A 25415-nucleotide genomic window follows, 5' to 3' on the forward strand; every position below is an offset into this window, starting at 1 on the left:
TCTCCATGAAAATGTTAGCTATAACTGGAGAAAGGGGGGAGCCCATTGGGGTGCCCTCAGTTTGTTTGTAGAAAGTTCCATTCCAAGTGAAGTATGTATTGGTTAAACAGTGTCTCACCAGGGGGGGTACCTCAGCGTTTAGTCCTTGATGAACCAAGTCTTCAATGATTGCAATGGTGTCAGGTACAGGAACCTTGGTGAACAAGGAAACTACAAATTTATGCAAACCGACACACCTGATGATGACCGTTTGAGTTATGGTCGAAACGTCGTGAGAATTTTTTATTGTTTTATATATATTTTGTTATTTTGTTGTTTCTCTTCAACGTGACTTTACTGAAAAAACTAAGAATATGAATTACTGCAGTCACGAAAGCTTTAAATCAAAATTCACCCAGACTGTTGTACCATCATGGAGTCAACGCAGAAGACAGAATTTCGGAAATTAGCGTCTCTCAGGGTGGTATTTTTTTAGGAGTCAGGCCCATGGAATTGCTGCGTAAATTGTTAAAAAGAGCTTTACAGCTCATCACATTCCTCCAATATAAATAAATATTAATATTATTCTCGAAACGAGTCATGCTGGGACCGTGTCTGTAACAACACACCACGGCCTGGGTCCGCTCAGCAATGGCCATGGAAACGCAGCAGCAGGTTCGCACCTCCCCAGGTGAGGACCGCTCCTCTTCATCTTCCTCTTCACTTGCCTCGTGGAGTTTCCCAGGGAGGCCGGGGGGAGCCGATTTGGCCCTAGGGTCGAAGCCGCCACAGACGTCACCGTCGCCGCTGCCATGCGAGCCCTTGCTCGCGGCGAGCCCGTCGTCCGCCAGCGGGGAGCACGACGACTTGCTCCGCACAGCGTCCACGCAGCCGCTGTGATCGGAGCGCGACGCCCTGCCATGAAACAAGCGTGATCACCGTTGTCGTCGTCGCCGGTCCTGTTGTTATTATTGTTGTTATCAGAATTCATATTTCGCCAAATATTTTTGTTTGCCCCGAGCGAGGTATGGTATGGTAGCAAGAGCAGTTTATGCGATTGCTGTCGCAAGAGATCGCACGTTTGGCGCAACAGTCATTCGCTGACTATGCGGAATGAATGAGGAAAGTACATCCAACGTCGCACGTGCGCAAGTATGATTATTGGCGCACGGATGTGCAGATGGTCAAAAAATATTGCAGTACGTTATCCAGATGAATTCACACCGAATATAATACACTTGGGCGTGTTCCCTCCTTTGGCTGCCATTCTGTCTTTAGTCTCGAGCATCACCTGTTAGCAGATACTGGACAACGTGAAACACCTGAGCGGTATGAATACACTTGGAATCTTTTTTTATATAGGTATACCAATCGATTCTCAGGTGCACGTTAAATGCATCCAATTGCCCATACAACAATCAAGTAATCTTGAGGGGTACAGTGAGGGAAACAAATATTTGATCCCCTGCTGATTTTTTACGTTTGCCTACTGACAAAGAAATGATCAGTCTATAATTTTAATGGTAGGTTTATTTGAACAGTGGGAGACAGAATAACAACAACAAAATCCAGAAAAACGCATGTCAAAAATGTTATAAATTGATTTGCATTTTAATGAGGGAAATAAGTATTTGACCCCCTCTCAATCAGAAAGATTTCTGGCTCCCAGGTGTCTTTTATATAGGTAACGAGCTGAGATTAGGAGCATACTCTTAAAGGGAGTGCTCCTAATCTCAGCTTGTTACCTGTACAAAAGACACCTGTTCACAGAAGCAATCAATCAATCAGATTCAAAAAAACTCTCCAAGGATGTCAGGGACAAGATTGTAGACCTACACAAGGCTGGAATGGGCTTACAAGACCATTGCCAAGCAGCTTGGTGAGAAGGTGATAACAGTTGGTGCGATTATTCGCAAATGGAAGAAACACAAAAGAACTGTTAATCTCCCTCGGCCTGGGGCTCCATGCAAGATCTCACCTCGTGGAGTTTCAGTGATCATGAGAACGGTGAGGAATCAGCCCAGAACTACACGGGAGGATCTTGTCAATGATCTCAAGGCAGCTGGGACCATAGTCACCAAGAAAACAATTGGTAACACACTACGCCGTGAAGGACTGAAATCCTGCAGCGCCCGCAAGGTCTTCCTACTCAAGAAAGCACATATACATGCCCGTCTAAAGTTTGCCAATGAACATCTGAATGATTCAGAGGACAACTGGGTGAAAGTGTTGTGGTCAGATGAGACCAAAATGGAGCTCTTTAGCATCATCTCAACTCGCCGTGTTTGGAGGAGGAGGAATGCTGCCTATGACCCCAAGAACACCATCCCCACCGTCAAACATGGAGCTGGAAACATTATACTTTGGGGTGTTTTTCTGCTAAGGGGACAGGACAACTTCACCACATCAAAGAGATGATGGACGGGACCATGTACCGTCAAATCTTGGGTGAGAACCTCCTTCCCTCAGCCAGGGCATTGAAAATGGGTTGTGGATGGGTATTCCAGCATGACAATGACCCAAAACACACGGCCAAGGCAACAATGGAGTGGCTCAAGAAGAAGCACATTAAGGTCCTGGAGTGGCCTAGCCAGTCTCCAGACCTTAATCCCATAGAAAATATATGGAGAGAGCTGAAGGTTCGAGTTGCCAAACGTCAGCCTTGAAACCTTAATGACTTGGAGAAGATCTGCAAAGAGGAGTGGGACAAAATCCCTCCTGAGATGTGTGCAAACCTGGTGGCCAACTACAAGAAACGTCTGACCTCTGTGATTGCCAACAAGGGTTTTGGCACCAAGTACTAAGTCATGTTTTGCAGAGGGGTCAAATACTTATTTCCCTCATTAAAATGCAAATAAATTTATAACATTTTTGACATGCGTTTTTCTGGATGTTTTTGTTGTTATTCTGTCTCTCACTGTTCAAATAAACCTACCATTAAATTATAGACTGATAATTTATTTGTCAGTGGGCAAACGTACAAAGTCAGCAGGGGATCAAATACTTTTTTCCCTCACTGTACATGTGTAGTGACATATAATTGGTCACTACGGCGCCTTGCGCCAGTTACTGATAAAGCGGGGAACTGCGAGTGTAGTAGCCCTCTCTGCCTGCAGGGTACGCTATGTCATGGAAAGGGTCCCTAGGGGAGCATGGTTCTGGTGGCTGGCAGAGAGGGGGCATCTGAGGACATAGCAGCCCGGTTGGCTGGCAAGGGCACGTGACAGGACAAGGTAAGGATGTGGGCCAAAGGTGACAGAAGGGACACGTGGCGTAGGGCCCAGAACCTTCTGGTGAGTTCCAGAAGGGGGCGTGGCCGAGGGCGAAGCCAGGTCACGCTGGGGGCATAAAAGGGAGGTCCCGGGGACACATCGGGGCTATCTGCTGGAATGGAACCCGTCTCCGGTCTATGTCCTCAGCATCGTGGGCCAGGCAACGTGCCGACTGACCTGACCGGTTTAAATACAGTAGTTACCCCATGGTGGTTACCGGTTATTTAGTTATCTCATTGTGGTTACTGGTTATGTAGTTACCCCGTTGTGGTCGTAGAATAAACGTGTTGCCTCCTGAATGAGTGTGTCTCTCAAGTGAACCCACTACACATGTAATATGTAATAGATTAATGAGACTACTGCACCAATAGAGGCCGCTACATTCACCCACAAGAGAAAACATCTATTTTTAAATCGAACCATGACACTGAATTGTGACAATTTACTGGATCACAATGAAGGTGAACTGTTTTCAGTCCCAAATCTATATCATGCTCTTAATATAATACGTGCGTTTGACACGCAATGACCTGTCCTTGTGAATTATGTTCATTCCAATACAATTACAATGCAATTTAGATTCATACAGCATCCAAATGGAACCACACATCGGGAGGCTGCGTATTTATTTTCACGCAAGAGAGAAAGAGATTGTCAGCATATGGGCAGAGCAAAAAGATGAAGGACTTGAGCCTCAAATTGAACAGGGGCAGGCAGGTTGACAGTACAGAGTACAAAGATACAATCTGGAATTATGTCGGATCTAAATGTAACCACATCTCAAGACGCCGCACGGAAACAGTGAGCACATTTATATAGCAATAAAGAGACAGTCACAGACAGAGGTAAAGAGGAAGGCATTGTCACGTGGGATTCAATCTACCTATGCTTATAACCATGCCTCTGATAACCAGAGACATCTCAAAAGCAAACGTGGTCCTGTGCACGCACAGTGTAGGGTGGAAAAAACAGCTCTGGTGACAAGATGCCATTTGACACAATCACAGAGACAGAGAAAAAAAGAGAGGCACGGAGACATGGAGCGACATGGGCACAGGGAAAGACACAGAGAGAGACGGGGGGAGGGAGAGACGCAAAGGCAGGTGAAGAGAGAAAGACGTGGAAATAAACGTGCAAAAATACAGACACAGTGACAGTGAGACATTCACAGAGAGACACACAGAGAGCTTTGCTGACCCATACAAAAGTGTGAGATGTGTGGAGGAGCATTTGTTACACACACCGACACGTGCAGGTGGCACTGCAAACACGCAACAATAACTTGTAAAAACCCACAAAATAATCCAATCGGCAAAACACAAACACCACACAAACAGAAATTCCCGTACAACACACTCGCTCCCGCGTACTAAACACACTCGCTCCCGCGCCCTAAACACACTCGCTCCCGCGCCCTAAACACACTCGCTCCCACGCACTAAACACACTCGCTCCCGCGCACTAAACACACTCGCTCCCACGCACTAAACACACTCGCTCCCGCGCACTAAACACACTCGCTCCCACGCACTAAACACACTCGCTCCCGCGCACTAAACACACTCGCTCCCATGCACTAAACACACTCGCTCCCATGCACTAAACACACTCGCTCCCATGCACTAAACACACTCGCTCCAGCGCACTAAACACACTCGCTCCCACGCACTAAACACACTCGCTCCCGCGCACTAAACCGTACGCTACCTGTGTGCCCGTCCAGCCCGTCGGTCTTCACACTCCCGCACAAAGAGACGCAGGTGGCGCTGCGCGTACGGCGAGGCCAGCACGGCACTGGCGCTCGGCCGGTCCTCTGGGCTGCGGCTCAGCAGCAGCGCCACCAGCGCACGCACGTCGCGCGAGTAGCTCTCGTCCAGCGGGTCCGGCTCGCCGCGCATTATCTTGTAGAAGAGGCTGCGGCGGGTGAGCGGGTACCTCCGATTAGCACGGTTGGCTACATACGGTCTGAACGACGTTCAAGACAATACAATACCCGCTATTCGCTTCTAAGTGACGGTGACGTCACCACGACGCCTGTGCGAGACCAGGTGGTGGACATTGAGGCAACGTCAAGTGTCGAAGGCTCGCTGACAGGAGGTAATGGGACAGACCCAGGTGCCATGAGTTGACTGAGATAACTGGCACATGCACCAGCTGTACCCCCTACTGTGCCAACTTGCTGAATTTTAGCCACCCGATGCTCCGCTCATCGTTGTGTCACTCCTCTGCCCCCTGTTATTGTTGGAGGGCGATTGCCTCCAACTGACCAGTAGCATCATTCATGAGCCTCCTCCATAGGAAAAAAGTTCAACATACATACGTACCAGCGCAAAAGTAACGTCGACTTTGACAGAAAGTCCAAAAAGGCAATGTTGAAGACTCAGAGCTGGCCAGAGTTGTTGGTCTCATTTCCCACAAAATTCAAACCAAAATGGGAACACGACTTGGTATGAATTAAAAAGTGGCGTTTCCATGATTTTGCAAAGTTACTCAAGTATGAGTTGGCTTGATCTTTCCACAAAAGTTATTCCGAATAAGACCGGTGTAGTAGGAATTCAAAGGTAAACATGTGATAGCTGACGAAATTAAATGTTCAGCGTTAAAATGTTTATATTAAATATAAAATTTAAATGTTCCTGTTGTCTACGCAACATTTTTTATCGTAACAGATTTTGTGACGTCCAGTATTTCCTCTCTCCTTCCGAATACGGAAGCAGAGAATAAGTGAACGAATCAAATCTTGACAAAAGACTTGTTGTTGACGGGACATTTTTGGACACCGGGACAACCTTTCCTTTTAAAAACGAGGCCTGTCCCGGTCAAAAACTGAGTTCGTTTTCCAAACTGAACCACGGCCCGCCGACGCGCACACCTGATTATGTTGCTGGCTTCAAAGGCAGGTCTCAGGGCGCACAGCTCGTACAGGAGGCAGCCGAGAGCCCACACGTCCGACTTGGAGCTGTAGGGCAGGTCCTGGCACATCTCCGGACTCAGGTAGTACGGGGTTCCCACGCACGTCACCGCCATGTCAAGGGTCCCCTCCATGGCCTTCGAGATTCCAAAATCACCGACCTTCGGGAGGTGGGGGGCCCACCGGTCGGCGAGCAAACGAATTGCCGGGAGGATGAATTAATACGCGAGCGCGGGGGGCATGCAACACTGTAGATAAAGAGATGGATGGGCACACGGCTGGCCACATGGACGAATGGTTAGATGGAACGGTCCACGTACATTACTATATCGTTAAATATATGTGTGCGCATCTAAAGTCGTAACATAGTGACAGTTTCTTTGTATGTGTATGGTATTCCCGAGCGATAGTGGAGTACTTAGTGCACTGCGCTATGAACCAAGTGACCTGGGTTATATTCCCTCTCACGGCCAACATCGGTGGCAAATATCTGAACCAGTACTTGGGTTACCCTAGGTGGACTTGACCTCAAATTAGTTCCTGCTGCACTGTGTAAATGTCGGCACTACGAAAGCAAAGGAAGCAAGAGTGGTGCTGGTCACACCATATTCTCATTGCTAGCCTTAATAGGAGCTCACTAACAGTACTTTTTAAAAGCATAAGTAGGCTATATGGGGTTCCTTGGTCTTTGGCATTTCCTATGGCAGTACCCTTTATTGACTGTGTTCTTTCAATGATTGTTGTATTAACCAACTATACATCAATCTGTATTGAGCACCAAATCAAATAAAATGCAACCAAAAATAAGACTGTACAACATTCTTAAATTGCTGAAAATTTTGCATTATTTTAAATCGATTCAAAACAAGCACTTTCTTTGAGTCTTGGGCCCATAATTAATCACAAACCTACGCGAGCTAGTACATAAAATTACTAATATAATAAGCCAAGAGTTTGTGTCCTGCGCGTGACGTCACTCCCAGGGGCGGGGCCAGGATTTTAACTTTGGGGGGGCTGACTTCAATATTATGAGATATCCAGTGTTTATGTTTTCCAATGGGCGCCACAAATGTATAAAACAAATTTTATTGGATTTGAACGCGGAGTTTATTAATAGGTCGGAGCCGCTGATGTGGCTAATAAGTTCGATAAGTTCGAAAGGCTGCCGCTCAAGCAGCCTGCAGGGCAGCACACGAGGTGGCAGCCTGCAGGGCAGCACAAGGTGACAGCCTGCAGGGCAGCAGCACAAGGTGGCAGCCTGCAGGGCAGTACACAAGGTGGCAGCCTACAGGGCAGCACACAAGGTGGCAGCCTGCAGGGCAGCACGAGGTGGCAGCCTGCAGGGCAGCACACGAGGTGGCAGCCTGCAGGGCAGCACACGAGGTGGCAGCCTGCAGGGCAGCACACGAGGTGGCAGCCTGCAGGGCAGCACACGAGGTGGCAGCCTGCAGGGCAGCACACGAGGTGGCAGCCTGCAGGGCAGCACACGAGGTGGCAGCCTGCAGGGCAGCACACGAAGTGGCAGCCTGCAGGGCAGCACACGAGGTGGCAGCCTGCAGGGCAGCACAAGGTGGCAGCCTGCAGGGCAGCACAAGGTGGCAGCCTGCAGGGCAGCACAAGGTGGCAGCCTGCAGTGCAGCACACAAGGTGGCAGCCTGCAGGGCAGCACAAGGTGGCAGCCTGCAGGGCAGCACAAGGTGGCAGCCTGCAGGGCAGCACGAGGTGGCAGCACACGAGGTGGCAGCCTGCAGGGCAGCACAAGGTGGCAGCCTGCAGGGCAGCACAAGGTGGCAGCCTACAGGGCAGCACAAGGTGGCAGCCTGCAGGGCAGCACAAGGTGGCAGCCTACAGGGCAGCACAAGGTGGCAGCCTGCAGGGCAGCACAAGGTCGCAGCCAGCCCCCCCTGTGGCTCCGCCCCTGGTCACTCCACATGCCGCACCCTTCATAAATAATGAGCGTGTGACGGCACTCCACATGGGGCACCCCCCCTCATTCATAATCATGAGCAGATAACGTCACTGCACATGGAGCTCCCCCTCATCAATAATCGTGAGCTGATGACGTAAGTCATGTTGACCCCGCCCCACCCCCTCATTAATAATCATGAGCGGGTCATTATTTTCCATTGAATATTTAAGATTAATTGCCATATACACACGTCCTTGGACGGGCTATAGGCTAGTATTTATATAAATACTAACAAAAATGCCACACAATGCTATTAGAATGCGTCTGAGAGGACGTTCACCAAGGAAACAAAGCGACGAGATCAGTTCGTGTGGAGGTGATAGGTGTAATCTTTCATCCAGCAGTGGATTGATCATGGCTGATGATGATGATGAATAATGGTGATGATGAATATTACAAATCCGTCTTTTGCACCGTATTGTATGCTGTTGCCCACAGTATCGGCTTACCTGGTGGCATTTCATTTTAAGTACATACCTTGCCAATGAGACTCATTGAAGTTAAACACCTTGTTTAAACAAAAGTGACAATCGGGAATACCCATAGGTCAACAAGGGATAATAAATGGCATTGGCTTTAATATGCCTGACAGTGAATGGGCAAAACAAAAATGGTACCTAGTTATTTGTACTTATATCGGGAGTTATTTCTTCTTTGTGTGCAGGGTTTAAGTAGGTTTGTATCACTCTGCTGTGTCTTCTTTGCAAGCATAGCTTGAGCAGGCACCTCCAAAACTCTCTAAGCCTGCGACCTTCCCACTGACTGCAGGTCATAAGTTTGGGGCATTTGTGGATGCTTTCTGCCGACCATCGCTCGTAGGCCGGTTACATTTTTCCTCACCAGAGAATTCCAAAAGCTGAAAAACCCCTGGCTCACGTCCCACAAAGTGAGACAGTGCTACAGCATCAGCGGCGACGATTTAAGAAATGCTGGCCGCTAATTTTTGTTTTACTTTACATCTTGGTATGCATTAATAATTGCTTTAATAAGATGTCTCAGCGTAAGCATTTTTTGCCAATTCTGCTTTTAATTGCAGCCACTGGAGCAATTCGCTACCGCTCTCGCTGCGCGTCCTCCCGGAATGAATTATGACATTACACCAATTATTAAAGCAACAGATATTGCCGCCGCATTAACTCGGCTAAAAAAACCAAAAACCCAAAGCGACTGGCATACTCAAGTTCCTCGGGCAGGCATATGCAAAAACACCCACGCGACTGAAATCCACTTTCAATGTACAATACGCATTTATTATTTATATCTTTACTTGCAGCAGGCCCCCAAGTAATGGGAAGCTCCTCGCTCCCGTACGCATGAAATAACCACCGGGTGAACCCATCGTCTCGAGCAATTCTCCCTGCGCGCGAGGCGAACCGGCGCCTTGTCCGTGCTCTGCTCATACTTCGCACATCGATTGCACTTCTCTCTCTGCATCCGCTTCTCCATCCCCTCCGGCCCTTGCTCATAAAATGAGATACTGTATTTAATTTAGAGGGGTGTACGTTGTCCTAAATGAGATTTGTTTGTTTGTTTATGAGACCAGTGGCAAGCTGACCATACGCACTCACTGATGATGTGACTCTTGGGTGTATTGTCACCTTTTCTTGCATGGCCCTATAAATGTAAAATGTCTCACACTGCAGTAAGTGTGTTCTAACATTCGGGTGTTTTTTTTGTTAGAGGTATCCAGATGGCTCAGAGAACAGAGCACTAAGTCGGCACCACTGAGGTCCTGTGGTTCGCAACCGGGTTTTGGCCACTTGCGATTAAATATGGTTCCCTAGTATGGTGAATTGGACTCAGCCTGGTCACCAATTATTGCACAAAAAAACCCATCACATTATATTAAAATTCATACTGGTAGGAACCTCCTGGTTCCACCAGCCCACAGGGGATTATTTTGTCCGTCCGTCCGTGCATCCAAAAATGGGAGGGGTGGGGATGGGTGGGGATGGGTGGAGAGGGGAGGGCGGGGAGGGGCTGGGTGGGGAGGGAGGGGCTGGGTGGGGAGGGTGGGGAGGGAGGGGCTTGGTGGGGAAGGCGGCCACGGCACACACGAGGGGGTGGGTGGCCACCAACCACGTCCGACCATCTTCACGACATTTTTCCCTCCACGTGGAGAATCAACAACATGCGTTTGGAGTATGCGGCTGCTCTAAATCTCTATATTATAAGCCGCCAATTCGTGGGTATTGTAGGAACAACTTTTTTTTTTCTCTCCACCATCCCAGGTCCCCAACCGGTCCCCACCCTTCACGCCGGCTTGTGCCTGCCCCCACAGTCGAGCATATTTGCGGAATACACCACGCCGCTGTTGACCCTGGCCATCCTCCGAGCAACCCAACGTTCCTACCAGCTCCCTCCGCAGGAATGTGTTGGCTTGCCTGTCGTGCGACAAACATTACTCTCACGTGGCAGGGCGAATGAGAAAATGTCATACTATACTTTGTGGTCTACATGTCACTAAAGGGGCCTCAAATTTAGGTTTGTGATATCCACTTCCGTGAGCCCTTCTCTAACAAACGGTTTCCCACTGCTCTGCAAGACATCTAAAACGACACTTTGTCTCACGACACAGAGAGCACTATTGGGGTTAGGAATTGGGAGAACATTTTACAGGGGAGGGAAAAAAAGTTGGGGGAAATGCACCACAACAGGCTTTACAGCATCCTGCTGGCCACGCATGCAATTCAGTAATGAGAATGTTGCACACTGCGTGCGAGCTCTTTTAATTAAAACTGTCTGACTAATCCACGACGCTCACTAATCCAAATGATTGCCTTGGACCCTAAAACCTGCAGATTACCAAGGGGTTTCTGTTATTGGGTTATTTCTGAAATAGATTTTTCTAGTACATATGGAAACATGCGTCACTAAATACATGCCCCCAACAAATACAAAAGCCGTTTAAAAAGTCATAAGTAAAAAAAAACGAAATCTGCAAAATGCAGATGTTAACCGAGCTACACAAACATCTGGAATCGTTTGTAGGAAAGCTACCCCGGTTAGTTCTCTTGCATGAAGCCTTGATAAATCCACTGCTAGATGACGATCTCCCCACACCGTAGCAATCCCTCGCGGTCGTGCAATGCAATAATCTATCCAGCACTGGGTTCTCACAACTACTGAGATCCTGGGTTTGAATCCAGGCAGCCACCCACGATTAAACCGGGTCCTCAAATGCAATATCATAATTTACACTGCGCCCCCAATGTGGAACATCTCGAAGTGCCAAGTGCAGTGAGTTGAGTCACCAATGACTGCACACAATAAAATCAAAACACATTCAGTTTGAACTTTCAGTGACATAATTCCAGCTCTGAGCATTAAAGAAATACATTCTTGGTGGGATTGTCATTCGACACACATCTCTGGAAAGTGCAATGTCCATCGTGTGGATAAGTGGCTGCTAGAAGGGACCTCAAACGTAGTTCTGTGATATCACCTTCCATCGGCCATTCTCTCACACTGCTCTGTGAGAAATCGGAATTGATTCGTGATCTCATGGCACAGTTGACATTAAATTTGGAATAAGACCAATACAACCCCTAATATAACAGGACGTGGATTATTTATTTAGGTCTGGAGTTTTTATCCCAGGAAATTTCTCTCCATGCTATTAGTATTTGTGGGTGAGCCAAAGGTGAGCAGGGCACTTTGCTATTATTATTTTCAAAGGCATTAATACACCTTGTGATATGATGGCAATAGAGCAATTGGAATAAGTGGTATGAAAAAGGCCTTTTATTTTTAAGGATACAACACAATATCTCACGGTCATGTTCTCCATCACACAATGAGTGTATTGTACGTTCACGCACGTAAACAAAGTTGTATTTAAAACTAAAAGCAAGGAATAACTTAATTGCCAGTTGTGTTCAGGCAATCATGAAAAATTAATACCCAGATGTCCCTTGTGCTTTAACCTTGCTTTATAAATGTCTACTACGAATCATATTTGTATTCTCTCTATATTTCCCAAACTCAAACAACCTAGGTATAGCAGCCTATCACATATTCCATACCTCAGTGGGAGGCATTAATCAAGCTGACCTGTCTGCCTCTGTCAGGGTCTTTTACACGAAACATTTAAGTCTCGCAAGAGACAGGAAGAAATGTCTGAGAGATACCTTGACCGTGCCAGCCTTGGTGAGGAACACATTTGAGGTCTTGATGTCACGGTGCAGGATCTTGACAGAGTGGATGTACTGCACAGCCATGCACACCTGTACGAACCACTGCATGACCTGTACCATGGAAGAGCATCTTCAGATGTGGTTGCACTTCAGATGCTACATACATCCAATTGTATTGTAATGACAGCACAGCCATACATGTCTACATTCTATGTAGCTAATGCTTTTGTTTATTTTACAGCTTGACTCAAACAGGGTATCATGACATCACAGGTTGGCACAGATTTATCAAAATGTATTACATTAGTTTTTGTTATGATCTGTTTACATCATCTTTATTTCAGGAGGGCCCTGCACTGGGAATTTAGGCCAATTATGTTAATGAGCATTTGACATATAGGAGGTAAGCAGAGGAAAAAGAGATACAACAAAAAACTAAAATTCCAAACATATGGCACAGGAACCTAATTTCTGTACTGCCGTCGTGATGCTGTGGCTACTACGGCTGCTATTGCTGCTGATGATAATGCTCCTGCCACTGTTGCTGCTCCTGAAGATGATGTCAACTTAATAATGGTACTGCTGCTGATGATCATAATTTGGTACTGCTGAAGGTGATGATCATACTATTGCTGCTAGTTATGCTGCTGCTATTCTACCGCTGCGGTTGCTGGCAAAAGTTGATCATGATATTGATGCTGCTGATTACAACGGTGACGTACCTGTCTTTCGGCGATGAACTGGCCACCCTCACGCGCCCTCCGAACTCTGTCCTCCAGTGACCCGCCATCGCAGTACTCCAGCACCATGTAGAGGCTCTCGGCTGCATCTTCTCCTGCTCTCCCGCCATCTGCTCCACCTCCTCTTCCATTGCCGCACGCGAAGAAGTGCTCGACGCACGCCACCACGTTGGGGTGGCGCAGCCGTCGCAGCAGCTCGGCCTCGCGTAGCACCGTCTCCCGTGACCGCCCACGCCGCCACGGCTCCACGGGCACAAGCTTGAGGGCGAGGAGGCGGCGCGCGCCGGCCGAGTCTCGCACGAGCAGCACCTCCCCACTCGCGCCACGGCCCAGCACCGACACCCGCTCGTAGCGATCCATCGCCACCGCGCTATGACGTCGATGACGGCTCTGCGGCCAACGCCACAACCGCCGACGCCGACACCGCCATTGTCTCGGATCGTGGCTCGTGCGAGATCTGCCGTGATAAATGGCCGATTAATGGTTTGGTGTGTGCGCGTGTATCTGCATCGATATCATCGTGAGCCATTGTTGTCTTTCTTCGAAGCTTGTGGTCAGGAAATGGAATTACAAGTCACTTGTCAATGTTTCTTGTTCATGTTTAGAAGCCAAAAGGACCAGAAGGTATCTAAACGAAATTTCGTATTCGTCAATTTTTTTGCAAAAATGGATCGATGCCTTCCATTGATAACAGGGCAAATCCCCAAAAGACATCAGTTATGCCTTGACTGCGCCAGTTGAAAATGGGGCTCGTTGTTGGTGCTGGGCTGTTGTTGCTTTGTCCTGGGCTGTTCTGCAGTGTTGTCATCCTCGCAGTGGCTTTTGGCTGTCCATCGAAGAAAGACGGTCACTGCATCATGCGCTTTCAGAAGCGTTTCTGCAGCTGTCTAGAACGCTCTTCCTTCCGATATTATGAAGCCACTAACTAGAGCTATGCACTCTTAAATCGAGATTGAAAACGCATTTCTTTAGAGCTGCTTTCTGTGTTTAGTTTGTTGTCCTTCACCCGCACCTCCGATTAGCACGGTTGGCTATGTACAGTGGGAAAGAAGCTCAAAATACTTACGTACATTTTCTCTCTGCTCTCTCCGATGCTTCCCTGCCCTCACCCCAGCTGCCTTAATGTAGTTCCTGTACAATATCTGGAGATGCAGCTGCATGCATTACAACACAATATAAATTGTTGATGTTGTTATGATTTTCGTTGGCCATTTCTGTCATTTCTCCAAGATGGGAATCAGGTCAAAAGTACCTCACTGCTCAAATGAGCAATGAGGCATTGCTCATATTCATCATTCTGCAGTGGAAATTTCACATTGCCTACCCAAGCCAAGTGATAGTGAAGATACCAAATCAGGCAGAGATGGGGGTCTGTGGGAGACACCCACCTGCAAGGTAATGAGGTCCTGTACAATCCAGTATGGTATGACTTCTGACAGTTTATTGTACATGTACAGCCTTTTTTTGTCAATACACTGCTGGATAAAGGCTGCCCACGCCACGTGGGTCGTAGTGCTTATTGATCATACTTCACCATGCTGGTCAGTGTGGATTAGCGAAGGTGGGGAGCACAGCTGTTGGCACGTAGTACAATACAACAGTGGATTTTGCTGGATCCCCCTCCGCTGACAAGCTAGTCCCGCAGCAGCCTACTACATCTACCTTCTTCATGCATTGTGATGACCCATCCATGCACTGTCTAGGCTCAACTCCGCTAAGCTTCCTGAACACTTCATTATAGGCTGTACAATGTCCTGGTCTTTTTTTTTCCAGGAACACCTCAGTGACTATCAAGGTGATGTTTTTTTTGAGGAGGGGTTTTGCATGGAATATTTTTCGAGTTTGCTTTTGGGGTATTTTTAATGTTCATCTAAGAATGAACTTGAGTACCCGAAGAAAGCCCACATATATGAGGATACGGCACTCACGTCTCGACCACACAGACAGAACCTGACAGTAACCTACTTGCTGCACTGCCTCCTCCAAGCGTCATCGTGCACGTGACGGCCCGATGTCTATTTGATCCACCAACCACGTTGCTGTGCTACATTGACATGCTTCGATGCACTGTCACCACGAAACATTGTACAACAACAAAAATACGTCAGTGATTAACCACTCAATAGAGCTCATCCGTTTACAGTCCTGGGCCAGTGGTGGAAATTCCACATTTCTATGGCGAGGGTAAAGAGTATTCTCCTCGTTTGTGATTTACCAGTGATATACCAGGCGTAGCTTCTTGAATGAAAAGACTAAATATAAATACGTGCTTATGCACACTTACAATGTATAATTATGCCTGTAGCAAACCACGGTTCATTACACAGTACATATGAATACACCGTTGGATGGCGGAGCGGTGGCGCAGTGGTGACATCTGAACAGGGTGCCTGGGGTGGGGGCCTACACCAACCTACAAGTGACCAGCGCGGTGAAGTATGGTCAAATACTCCCCCTCCACCACGACCGATGCCGACGCAGATTGACAACAACAAACTAACAATAGGGGCGGGGGGGGCTGTCATTGACGAATGGTTGATCCATACTCATTGGTACTTTCGGTAAAGTCACGTAGGTATAAAATAAAATAAATTGAATGGTACATCACCGAGGTGACGGAAGAGTCGGGCCCGTCAAGCCCGAGACCATCACCACAAGTCGACTTCTCCCCTCCCCCCCGCCCACCAAACTAGTACGCGATTTATCGACCCACAACCGAGGTAGGAATGTGAACATTGCCCTCACGTCGGATTTGCGAGCCGAGCGCCCTACAAAATAAAAATACGCAAAGCGCGTTACGTACAGGACGCGTTCCGTGAATAGCCGTGACCTCGCGAGCTTCATCATAAACAATCTAACATGTAAAAAAATATATAAAATAAAATGCGTCAACTGCCGTACCACCGTACAGTAGTAAGAGTAGTAAATGTGAGAACTCGCTGCGGGATCGGGTCGGGGGGTGTTTACCTTCATCGGCCGCGGAGAATTCACTAATGTATTTAGGGGTTTTGCGTCGTTAAAGCCTCCGCTGTCTTCGCGTAACGAGATCGCGACGCTGAGCCAAACCGAAACCAAAAAGCGTTATGACTTCACAGTCAAAACGACGCCTTCAATAACTGCTCGTTGTGCGTGTGTGTTCCTGTTTTGTTGTTGTTGTTGTCGTCGTCGGTAAACGCAAAGGCAGAGAGATGCTGTCGAGCGTTCGGGCGTGCTCCGTCTGAGGACGCCGACACGCGGTTGCTAGGCAACTCTGGTCCCTCCAACGGACGCTTCCGGGTGAGGAAAAAACAAAACCCGCCTCGACCTTTACTCGGTTCTGACTTCAGTTTCATTTGTTTGGTAGCAGCTGTACACTACCCCCCGGACTTCGCCCTGGAACTTGGATTCACCACCACACCCCGGCCGCCTTTGTCTCCCCCAGTGGCGATGTTGACACACCACAGGAGGTACTCGTTTTGAGGCTGAGTCGACCTAGGGGGGGGGAGGCCCAGGACCGGTTCAGATAATCGTCACCGGTGGTGGCCGTGAGCGGGAATCGAACTCGGGTCGCCGGGTTCGTAGCGCGGCGTAGCGCTAACCGCTGCACCACCGCTCCCTCCACAGACACACACATATACAAAGATCCCCCATATAGCCTTAACCGACTGTAGGGGCAAGTGCTGTTAGCGAGCACCTATGAAGGCCGGAACGATACACGAGACGCTTGTGCCAGGCTATGTGCACCCTGAGGCCACGTGAAGTGTCGAACGCCCGCTGGCAGGAGGTCACGGGTCAGACCCAGCAGGTGCCACGGGTCGACTGACTGAGATGACTGGCTGATGCACCACCTGTGCCCCCTACTGTGCCAACCTGCTGTGCTTTAGCCACCCGGCGCTCCGCTCGTTGTTGTGAGCGTCGCTCCTCCGCCCTCCGTTGTTGTTGGAGGGCGACTGCCTCCAACTGCCCAGTAGCGTCCTTCACGAGCCTCCTCCACAGAGGCCGATCTTGACACCGCTGGTACCAGTCATCGGTAAGTCCATATAGACACACACACAAACACACACACAGACACAGACACAAACACACACACACAGACACACACAAACACACACAGACACACACACAAACACACACACAGATACACACACACAGACAGCGCGCTAACCACTACACTACAATGCGTTACGCTTCCCACGTGCGAGGGTCACGTGACAGATTTGACGTCACAGCTCACTTGCCGTGCAAAAAATTATAAATGCATTATTGAGCTCCCCCCCCCCCCCCCAAAAAAAGTGTATTGTTATAAGTTTTGCATGGTGTACAGTCTGGAAAGTACCCACATGGCTAATTTCCAGTTTGTTGCATGTCGGGAAGTACGCTAAACATTTTGAACAGACACATTCACAACTTTGCCTTTTATATATATGGAGATAGCCCTGTGAGCCATTCGGCTCTTGAATCAGGTGCAACCGCAACAAACAAAAAACATGAACAAGAAAACATCTTAAAGTGACTATGTGACTTTGTGCAAACAGAAAATCCAGGAGAAAACAGCAAAATATTCCTGGAAAAGCACCGTACACCAACGCTGTATGCAAAAAATTCCAGTGGGATGCAAGTCAAACAACAACCACAAGACAACTTAGATTAAGGCCATCAGTCTAACTCCGTACTACAGCAAACAAACATGGCCAAACCAAAACACTTTTCGAAATCACCAAAATAAAGCCATCAAAGCTCACTCACTCTCTTTTCTTCTACCTAGATATCTCTCCCCCTCTCTCTTCCTCCTCCTCTGATTAAAACGCCGTGATAGAACAAAACTCATCAGATTCGCCAATAACGCTGTGGCCTTAAAAATAAGAAGACATGTTATAATGTGCGACGTTTTGGGCAAATGTCCCTTCGACATAATAGGTCGTAGACACTGGCAAAAAAAACATTCACCTAATTTTATATATATGAGATGATTTCGATAGTTTTTTTGCTGCTATAAATGTCCACATGATAAAGCCACTTTGTTCAGCAATCATTTGCGGCCAGGTCACTTCTGAAAAATAAGTTAATACTTTCAATAAGCTTTACCTGGTAAGATAAAAAAAATATATAGTTTCGTTTTATGCGTATATTTTAAGTGATTTGTTTACTTTTCCGTACTTCGCACTCCTATCGTGTGTTTTGGCATTGTTATCGTAACGTTTTGACCCGACCCTTACTGGACATTTGTGAAAAAGAGCTCTTTGTAGCTTCATCTGATTCCTCCAGTATAAATAAATACCGTATTCTGATATGTGTTTTTGCTTTGAAGGCCGTACACCCAGTGTTGTTATTGTTTAGGTTTTTGTTTGAATGGTGCTCAGTACACCACTGCCAACGCAGCAACGGAAGCATAATCATCAGACAATTTGTCTAGTAATTAATAGGTAATGCACCTATATTTTACCCGATGACATCTAATTGAGACAGCATGTCTCTTTAGCATTGAAGACACATAGACGTCTGAACGTAATTGGATAATGGGGTTCTTATACACTTTGTGACGGTGGAGTGCCCTTGCCAAATATAACTGGCAGCCCATCATATGCAATTCGGTTAACGAGCATGATTTCCTGAACCAAAGGGTCAAAACCAGTCCAGGGCTTACTTGCTTAAACAAATGCTGCTGAATAATATTCATAAAGGCCCAAGTGGCTGATGGACTCAAACAACCTATATAATATTCTTAGTTTTTTCGGTAAAGTCACGTTGAAGAGAAACAACAAAATAACAAAATATATATAATGACCGTTTGAGTTATGGTCGAAACGTCGTGAGAATTTTTTATTGTTTTATATATATTTTGTTATTTTGTTGTTTCTCTTCAACGTGACTTTACCGAAAAAACTAAGAATATGAATTACTGCAGTCACGAAAGCTTTAAATCAAAATTTAACCTATATAATGTTTATTTGGATAAATGTGTTTATTCTGCTTATTGCCCATAATGCTCCACAAAGGTGCATAACAAGTATATATTGCACAGTAGGGCCCAGTGCTTGGTCGTATGTGATGTCAATGCCACTTGAATGATCATTGTGAGCTGTTGTATATCCACTGTTGGATGAAAGCCTTCTTACACGCTATGGCCATTCCTCGTTATCCTGTAATGCCATTATCCGCCTCCCTCCTGTGCATGAACTGATATTGTTGCCTCGTGTTTGGAGTGATCATTCCCTTCTTTGGCTGCCATTTTGTCAATCAACCATCATCTCTTTGAGCGACTTGTTCTACCCAAGCACAATGACTTTTCTCAACAATCGACTTGATGATGGCTCTCATTTTGTGTTTGTTCCCTCATCCGTGTAGAGTTGCCAACTTTTTTTTTGCAGATCAAACCCAGACATTTCTCAGTCAGCCTAAGTGTAAAAAAACTGCAGTTTAATGGTAGAAATTTGAGGGTTCTTTATTCCTCTCACACAGCTTAAAAGCCGTGATCTGAACGTGGCTCTCTCACTCCAGCGCTGTCCTACCAGACAGTCTCGCCTCCTTCACCTGATGAAGGCCGCTTGTGTTGTGGCCGAAACGTCGTGAGAATATTATTGTGTTATTTTATTTTATCAATTTATTATTTTATTCTCATTCTACGTGACTTTACCGAAAGAACCAAAGAAGATAATGGTAGAAAGTTCCACACGATACCTGTACCAGATCTCGGTACAAATCAATTGCTGCCAACTAAACCCTACATCCATGTGTCTTGGTGCGGTGTATACGAGGAGATTACACTCAGCATCGCCCATCTCTTGGTGACACTTTGCAGCCTGAAGCCTATAACATCTGGCAAGCCCTGACAGCCACCGATCCAAGTACTAAGCAAGCTATACCTTGCTTATATTCCAAGATCTGATGAGATCGGGCACATTTAGGGTGATTTGATCGTCGGAAATACGTGGCACATAATTAGCGGGAAGATAAATCATTCGCTGCGAGAAATGAAGTGGCTGCGAGTTTATTCATTTTCCTTTGGTCCTCTTAATGCAACAACATTGGCAAAAAGTCTCGTCGCTGTAGGAACGCTGCTCAACGGCGGGGGATGATGGGAGATTAATTGATCAATTTCATTCAATACCCCCAGCTTCAGTGTGACCCCCCCCCCAAGCTCCCACACTGACATCGCCTCGCTTCATTTCTTCCCGCTCCCTTGATCTCTCGCGGGGGGCTCGGACGCGGAGCTGTGCGTTTGGCTTTCACGGCTCGGCTGGACGCTTCGGCAACGAGGCTCAAACCGAGCGGCACAAATGTGGCTCAGTGCTTCGCGCGCTGGGTTCTCGGTCGCCTCCTTTGTGGCCGACGGCTGATGCGATGGATTTCCGGTGCGCGCCCCTTTTTCTCGAGAGATTTACTGCCCAATGCTTGGGGGGGGGTCGGTGTCCAAAGGTGGCCCTTTGTGGGGGGAGGAAGGGAGGGGATGGACAGCCAGAGACACGGGTGTACATTTTGGAGGATGACGGCACCATTCCTCTCCACGGCGACAATCAGTGCTATTCTAATCCCCGGATGGCGTTTGATTGGGCAGTCGCGGACCGTATGCAACGTAAACAGAGAGTCCATCCGTCGAGTGCCACAGATTCGCATGCCAAATTTGAAAAGTATGCCCTGTAACTGTATAGGTTGAGTTAATTGTACAGGCCGATATAACTTTGATGGTACCAAAGTCAACCTTTCAGGTGCAAATGTAATCTCGACGGCCTTTCACCTTTTTTTTTTACAAAAGAGAATCGAAATGATCATTATACTACCGTACGCAATCCAAAATGAAGATCACGACTAAGGCCACTGCAGCCACCACACTTGGCCAGCACTCCAAAGTAGTTACTGTGATTCTGATTTACAGACCAACTGACTTAAGACACGCTTATTCATTGATTTTTTTTTAAAGATTTGTTCAATCCCCGAAATGACATCTCATCAGCCTTGATGATTGATATCTTCTTGGTGGCATTCGTCCAGACAAGGTCACCTTGAACAGATTTCAACTGCTCAGTCTCATCATCGGCAACGATGTACGGTAGCCTCATAAACCGACAGCCAGCTCAGACCTCACACCAGCAAAAAAAAACGTTGCATGCAACGGATTTGCGCCAGCATGTGCGACCTGTTAAAACGTTTCGAATGAAACTTCTTTGCCTCTCTTCTCCCCCCCCCCACCCCCCTACGATGCACTCATGCCTCCAATTGGCCTCCTCTGCAGCAGCCAAGGTGCTCATTCCTCCATTTTTACTTCTTGTGGCATTAGTAGCTGCAGACCCCCCCCCCCCCCCCCGTTCTACCTTTATCACCCTTTTGATGCGCTACCGGCGGGAGTGCGGTAGCCTGCGGAAGCAATATCCGACATTATTGCCACCCTACTCTGCTCTAACTTAAGCTTGCCGGTGCTGCATGTGTATGATATTGGCACGATGATACGTAACTGCGTCATGACCCACCCACTTCTAGCTTTCCCCACAGTGAAAATGGCAGAAATAGACGCCTCTTTGAATAACTGCTTCAATCAATGGTGCCCTTCTCATCGGCCGCTGTGTGTATGGTGCGCACGATAATACACTGCAGCGGAAATGAGTGCCTTTTAAATGTGTATGCTTTGTACAGGCATGCCTGCGTAACAGACATGCAGTATATTGCACAAGCCCAACAATTATGAAGGGTTTGATCATGTTCTGGCTATTTAAAAAGGCCACTGAATATCATTGAACACATTTTAATAGCAGTCAAAAAAATAATGCTCGGGTATTCGTAAATCCACTGCTGAAGGGCTTTCCTATGCCATGTCAGTCATGAGAAATTGTTTGACCATACCTCACCACACAGGTCAGCTCAGGTTCAGATGTCACTCACCGCTACTGGTTGGTACTCAAACTCACGTGACCGAGTTGATAACCACTGTGCCCAACCTTTCACCACGAAGACCCCTAAAACAAATACCACGTTTTACGACAGTACATTACGGTTGTTTTCATGCTGCTCTGCTCATGTATTTTTAATCTCACACACTCATCCTTTAAATCCAAATAAATTGATCACGTGATCTCTGCTTACGGGGTTATATAAAATGTCAACAACATTTTATTACAAACACCGCAAGAGACAGATTGCGTGTCGTTTATCACGTCGCAATAATAATTTTTCATTTGAAAAACTCCGTTTATAGGCTGGGTGATAGCACAGTGATTAAGCATATTATGTGACTTCTATTTAACTATATAAACATGTGGCATCGGGTTTTCACACAGCTGTGTGTGTGCATAGAGTTTATCATATTCTCTTCTTTGGCAGTGTGGCATGTTTTTTTCACTCGAACAGATTTTTAACATTCCTTTGCAGCATTATGCAAACAATTACATTCAAAAGTTAATTAGCTTTGCTCATTGATCCAATAAATATAAGGTATGTGCATATTAATAGTGTGCATAGCTAGAACAATTGTCCATGCTGAAATTTGTGGCATAATAGCCAAGGGCAATTTATTATACGTTCAGTAGATTACATTACAGTAAACGTTATCATATTTTCAATGTTCGATAACCGTTTCATTGTAATGACTGGGCAAAAATCCATTGCATCAATCCACATTCACCCATTGTTGCTAATATAAAAAAAATATTTACACATATCTGTTACAAAAACGATATCAGCTGTAACAACAATTTGTTAGTGAATATATGTATATTAACTACACTGATTACAAAATATATTCAAATATATGACTTTAGAGTTCAATTGCACGAATTGCAAATTGCAATTTGCTGGCAAATACACAGCAAACATGATCATCATTACCGCGATGTGCAATCCTATTTAATAACGCATTAATAATGATAAGATCAGCCCCTTATTTCATCCTTGCTAGAGAAATTTAATAATATATCTCAATTGCCTCTCCTCTGGCGCAGATAAGGAAAATTGATTGAAGCAAATAATATAAACAAAAGCTCAAAAAAAGTATCCATTTATGACACCACCATTCCATGTATTCTCTTTTATTCCCCCCCCCCCCCTAAAAAAAAATCTATACTCAATATAAATTGCCACTGCCCACCACCACCACGATGATGATATTTCTCGCTGGGCAGCACTCACTCACGGGAGGGCTTCTTGCTGCCTCGGTGGGCAAACGTCAAGCACCGCTGGCAGCAGATGATAGCCGAGCCTGAGGGAGACGCACACGGGTGGGATAGCTGGCGGGCAGGCGAATGCTGAACGGCTATCAGTCTCTCTCATCTCCCCGTGGAGTTTGTGTGTTGGCTGTAGCTCTCCCTCTCCTCCCCCCCCCCCCCCGTGGGTCGCGTGGATTGTCTCCGTGTTCTCCGTTGTTTCCCCCACCACCGCCTCCACAGAGTAAAATCGGCGTCACGCGTTTAGAGTCGATTTTGGCTGCCGCGATAAATGTCTGCGCGACGATAAGCCACCAACTTGGTTGAGCTATCATTTGTGGCCAGGTCGCAAGTGGCCACCGTGGTGATGGTTCGACGAGATCAACTCGTGGACTGCTGTCTCGTGAGGCCGTGAGATGGGATGGCGACAGCTCAGGGAGGCCTCCTTCATCCAGCAGTGGATCGTGCAGTATTTACGTGCAGCGGCGTAGTCATGCTTCGTCCACTGCACTGCAAACGCATTGACAGGTTTCATTCCTGGCCGGGGGGGGGGACACCTCCAGTTGCCATTGGTCTCTAAACCCGGCTTGGGTCTCCTCCAAATGAGTCCCAGGTACGATTCTAGATTTAAAGCTTTCGTGACTGCTAGGGTCCATACTCTTTGGTTCTAAGGTCTTAAAGGTCGTGATCTGAGCGTGGCTTTTTTCACTCCAGCGCTGTCCTCCAGACAGTCTCGTCCCTTCACCTGATGAAGGCCGCTTGTGTTGTGGCCGAAACGTCGTGATTTTTGTTATTTTATTTTTTACCTACGTGACTTTACCCAATAGAACCAAAGAGCATGGATCCCAGGTACGATGTTGAAACGCCGTCACTCGGGAGACAAAGGCGGTCGGGCGTGGTGCTGGCCACTCGCCCCCCCCCCCTCGTGTGCCACAGCGCCGGCCTTAACAGGTGCTCGCTAACAGCACTTTGCCTCGAGAGTCTGTGAAAAGCTGTGTCAGGCTTGGCTGTGTGTGTGTGTACAAGTGTATGGGGAGCGGTAGTGGTGCGGTTAGCACACTGCGCTACGAACCCCGTGACCCGAGTTCGATACCCGCTCACGGCCAAAATTAGTGACGCTTATCTGAACCGGTCCTGGGCCACTCAACCTCTGTAAACATTGTCACTGGGGAAACAAAGACGGTCGGGCGTGGTGTTGGCCACCCACCTCCTCACGCGCCGTGCCGGCCTTCGTAGGTGCTCGCTAACAGCACTTGCCCCAATCAAGGGGGGAAGGGGGGGTTATATGTGCATGTGTGCGGGCTGTGTATTGACGCATGGCTTTTATGCCCCATGAATTGATCAATTAAACACGTCAGGGTCACACTCTGCGCCGCACGGCGTGGCCACACATGCCACAATTCACCGTGATTTGCTGCGTGGGGTTCTCATTTTAAAGGCATCAATCGTGGGCTCTTACTTTTTTTCTCTCAAGGGCCTTGACAGCTCATGAATACATACATTATACAGTTTACACCTGCACCGTGTGTGCACGTCTCCGTGAGTGCTTTGAGTGTCTCGTGTATGTGTGTGTGTATTGTGTGCGGCATGATTGTGCATTTATAGACTACTTCATGTCAACTAATTTGGTCGTGACTGTGCTGTCTTAAAACAAGCATGTATAAAGCAAAACTACTTTAATGACATATCTTCGGCAAAGGCAATTTCTCTTTATCATAGTTTAAGAAGAAGACAATTTAATTGAACCGTTGATTGCCTTGTGGTTGTGTATGATAATATTGGAGAATATTCGGCTGCCATAATTCGTTCATGAAGCCATCCAGATATATAAACATAGACACAACTTCAACCGAGAGGATGGGTACAAACTGAGCAATCATTGGAAGGACGTTATTAACCAGGTAAAGTCTTAATTGACTGTGATGTTTCCATCCTACCTGCCTATGTCAGCTGTTATTTCATGCTAATTTCTCACATTAACACCACTAGCCCCGGCCACTTCTTTATGACCCTTGGACTACACCCATTTCAAACCCTTTTAAAACAGTCTGCCTCAGCAGCAGACCATGCTTTCCCACCTGATGACGGACGCTTGTGTTGCGCCCGAAACGTCGTGATTTATTTTATTTTCTACCTACATGACTTTACCGAAAGAACCAAAGAGTATAGATTCCTGCAGTCACGAAAGCTTCAAATCAAGATGGAATAGTTTGAAGTTACAAAGATTCTACATCTCAAATTCTGAAGTGGAACATCTCAAGATGCAGCAATCGTGCATAGATAAACGACAATTGTTCAC

At 47.0% G+C, this 25415-nt stretch overlaps 1 protein-coding gene across 6 annotated transcripts in view; it reads right to left on the reverse strand.

Moving 5' to 3' along the window:
• Positions 1–16287, reverse strand: part of LOC116943612 (uncharacterized) — an 84284-nt gene extending 67997 nt beyond the window's left edge. For 2 of the 6 annotated variants that reach the window (XR_012942181.1, XM_076067834.1), the window contains exons 1-6: positions 15975–16283; positions 12990–13464; positions 12262–12378; positions 6124–6323; positions 4959–5165; positions 663–894 (exon numbers count right to left, since the gene is read on the reverse strand). Coding sequence is in view for 5 of the 6 variants with exons in the window: in XM_076067834.1 (XP_075923949.1) it covers positions 663–894; positions 4959–5165; positions 6124–6323; positions 12262–12378; positions 12990–13367 (1134 nt within the window). In the remaining variant the exon portion in view is untranslated. Of the gene's footprint in view, positions 1–662; positions 895–4958; positions 5166–6123; positions 6324–12261; positions 12379–12989; positions 13465–15974 lie in introns of all 6 variants that reach the window. The other 4 variants (XM_032956616.2, XM_076067833.1, XM_076067832.1 and 1 more) reach the window with 4 other exon arrangements.
• Between the last annotated feature and the right edge of the window lie 9128 nt (positions 16288–25415).

The sequence above is a fragment of the Petromyzon marinus genome, chromosome 18 (assembly GCF_048934315.1).
Source record: "Petromyzon marinus isolate PM22_M1 ecotype Great Lakes invasive population chromosome 18, UKy_Petmar_22M1.pri1.0, whole genome shotgun sequence".
Taxonomy (NCBI): domain Eukaryota; kingdom Metazoa; phylum Chordata; class Hyperoartia; order Petromyzontiformes; family Petromyzontidae; genus Petromyzon; species Petromyzon marinus.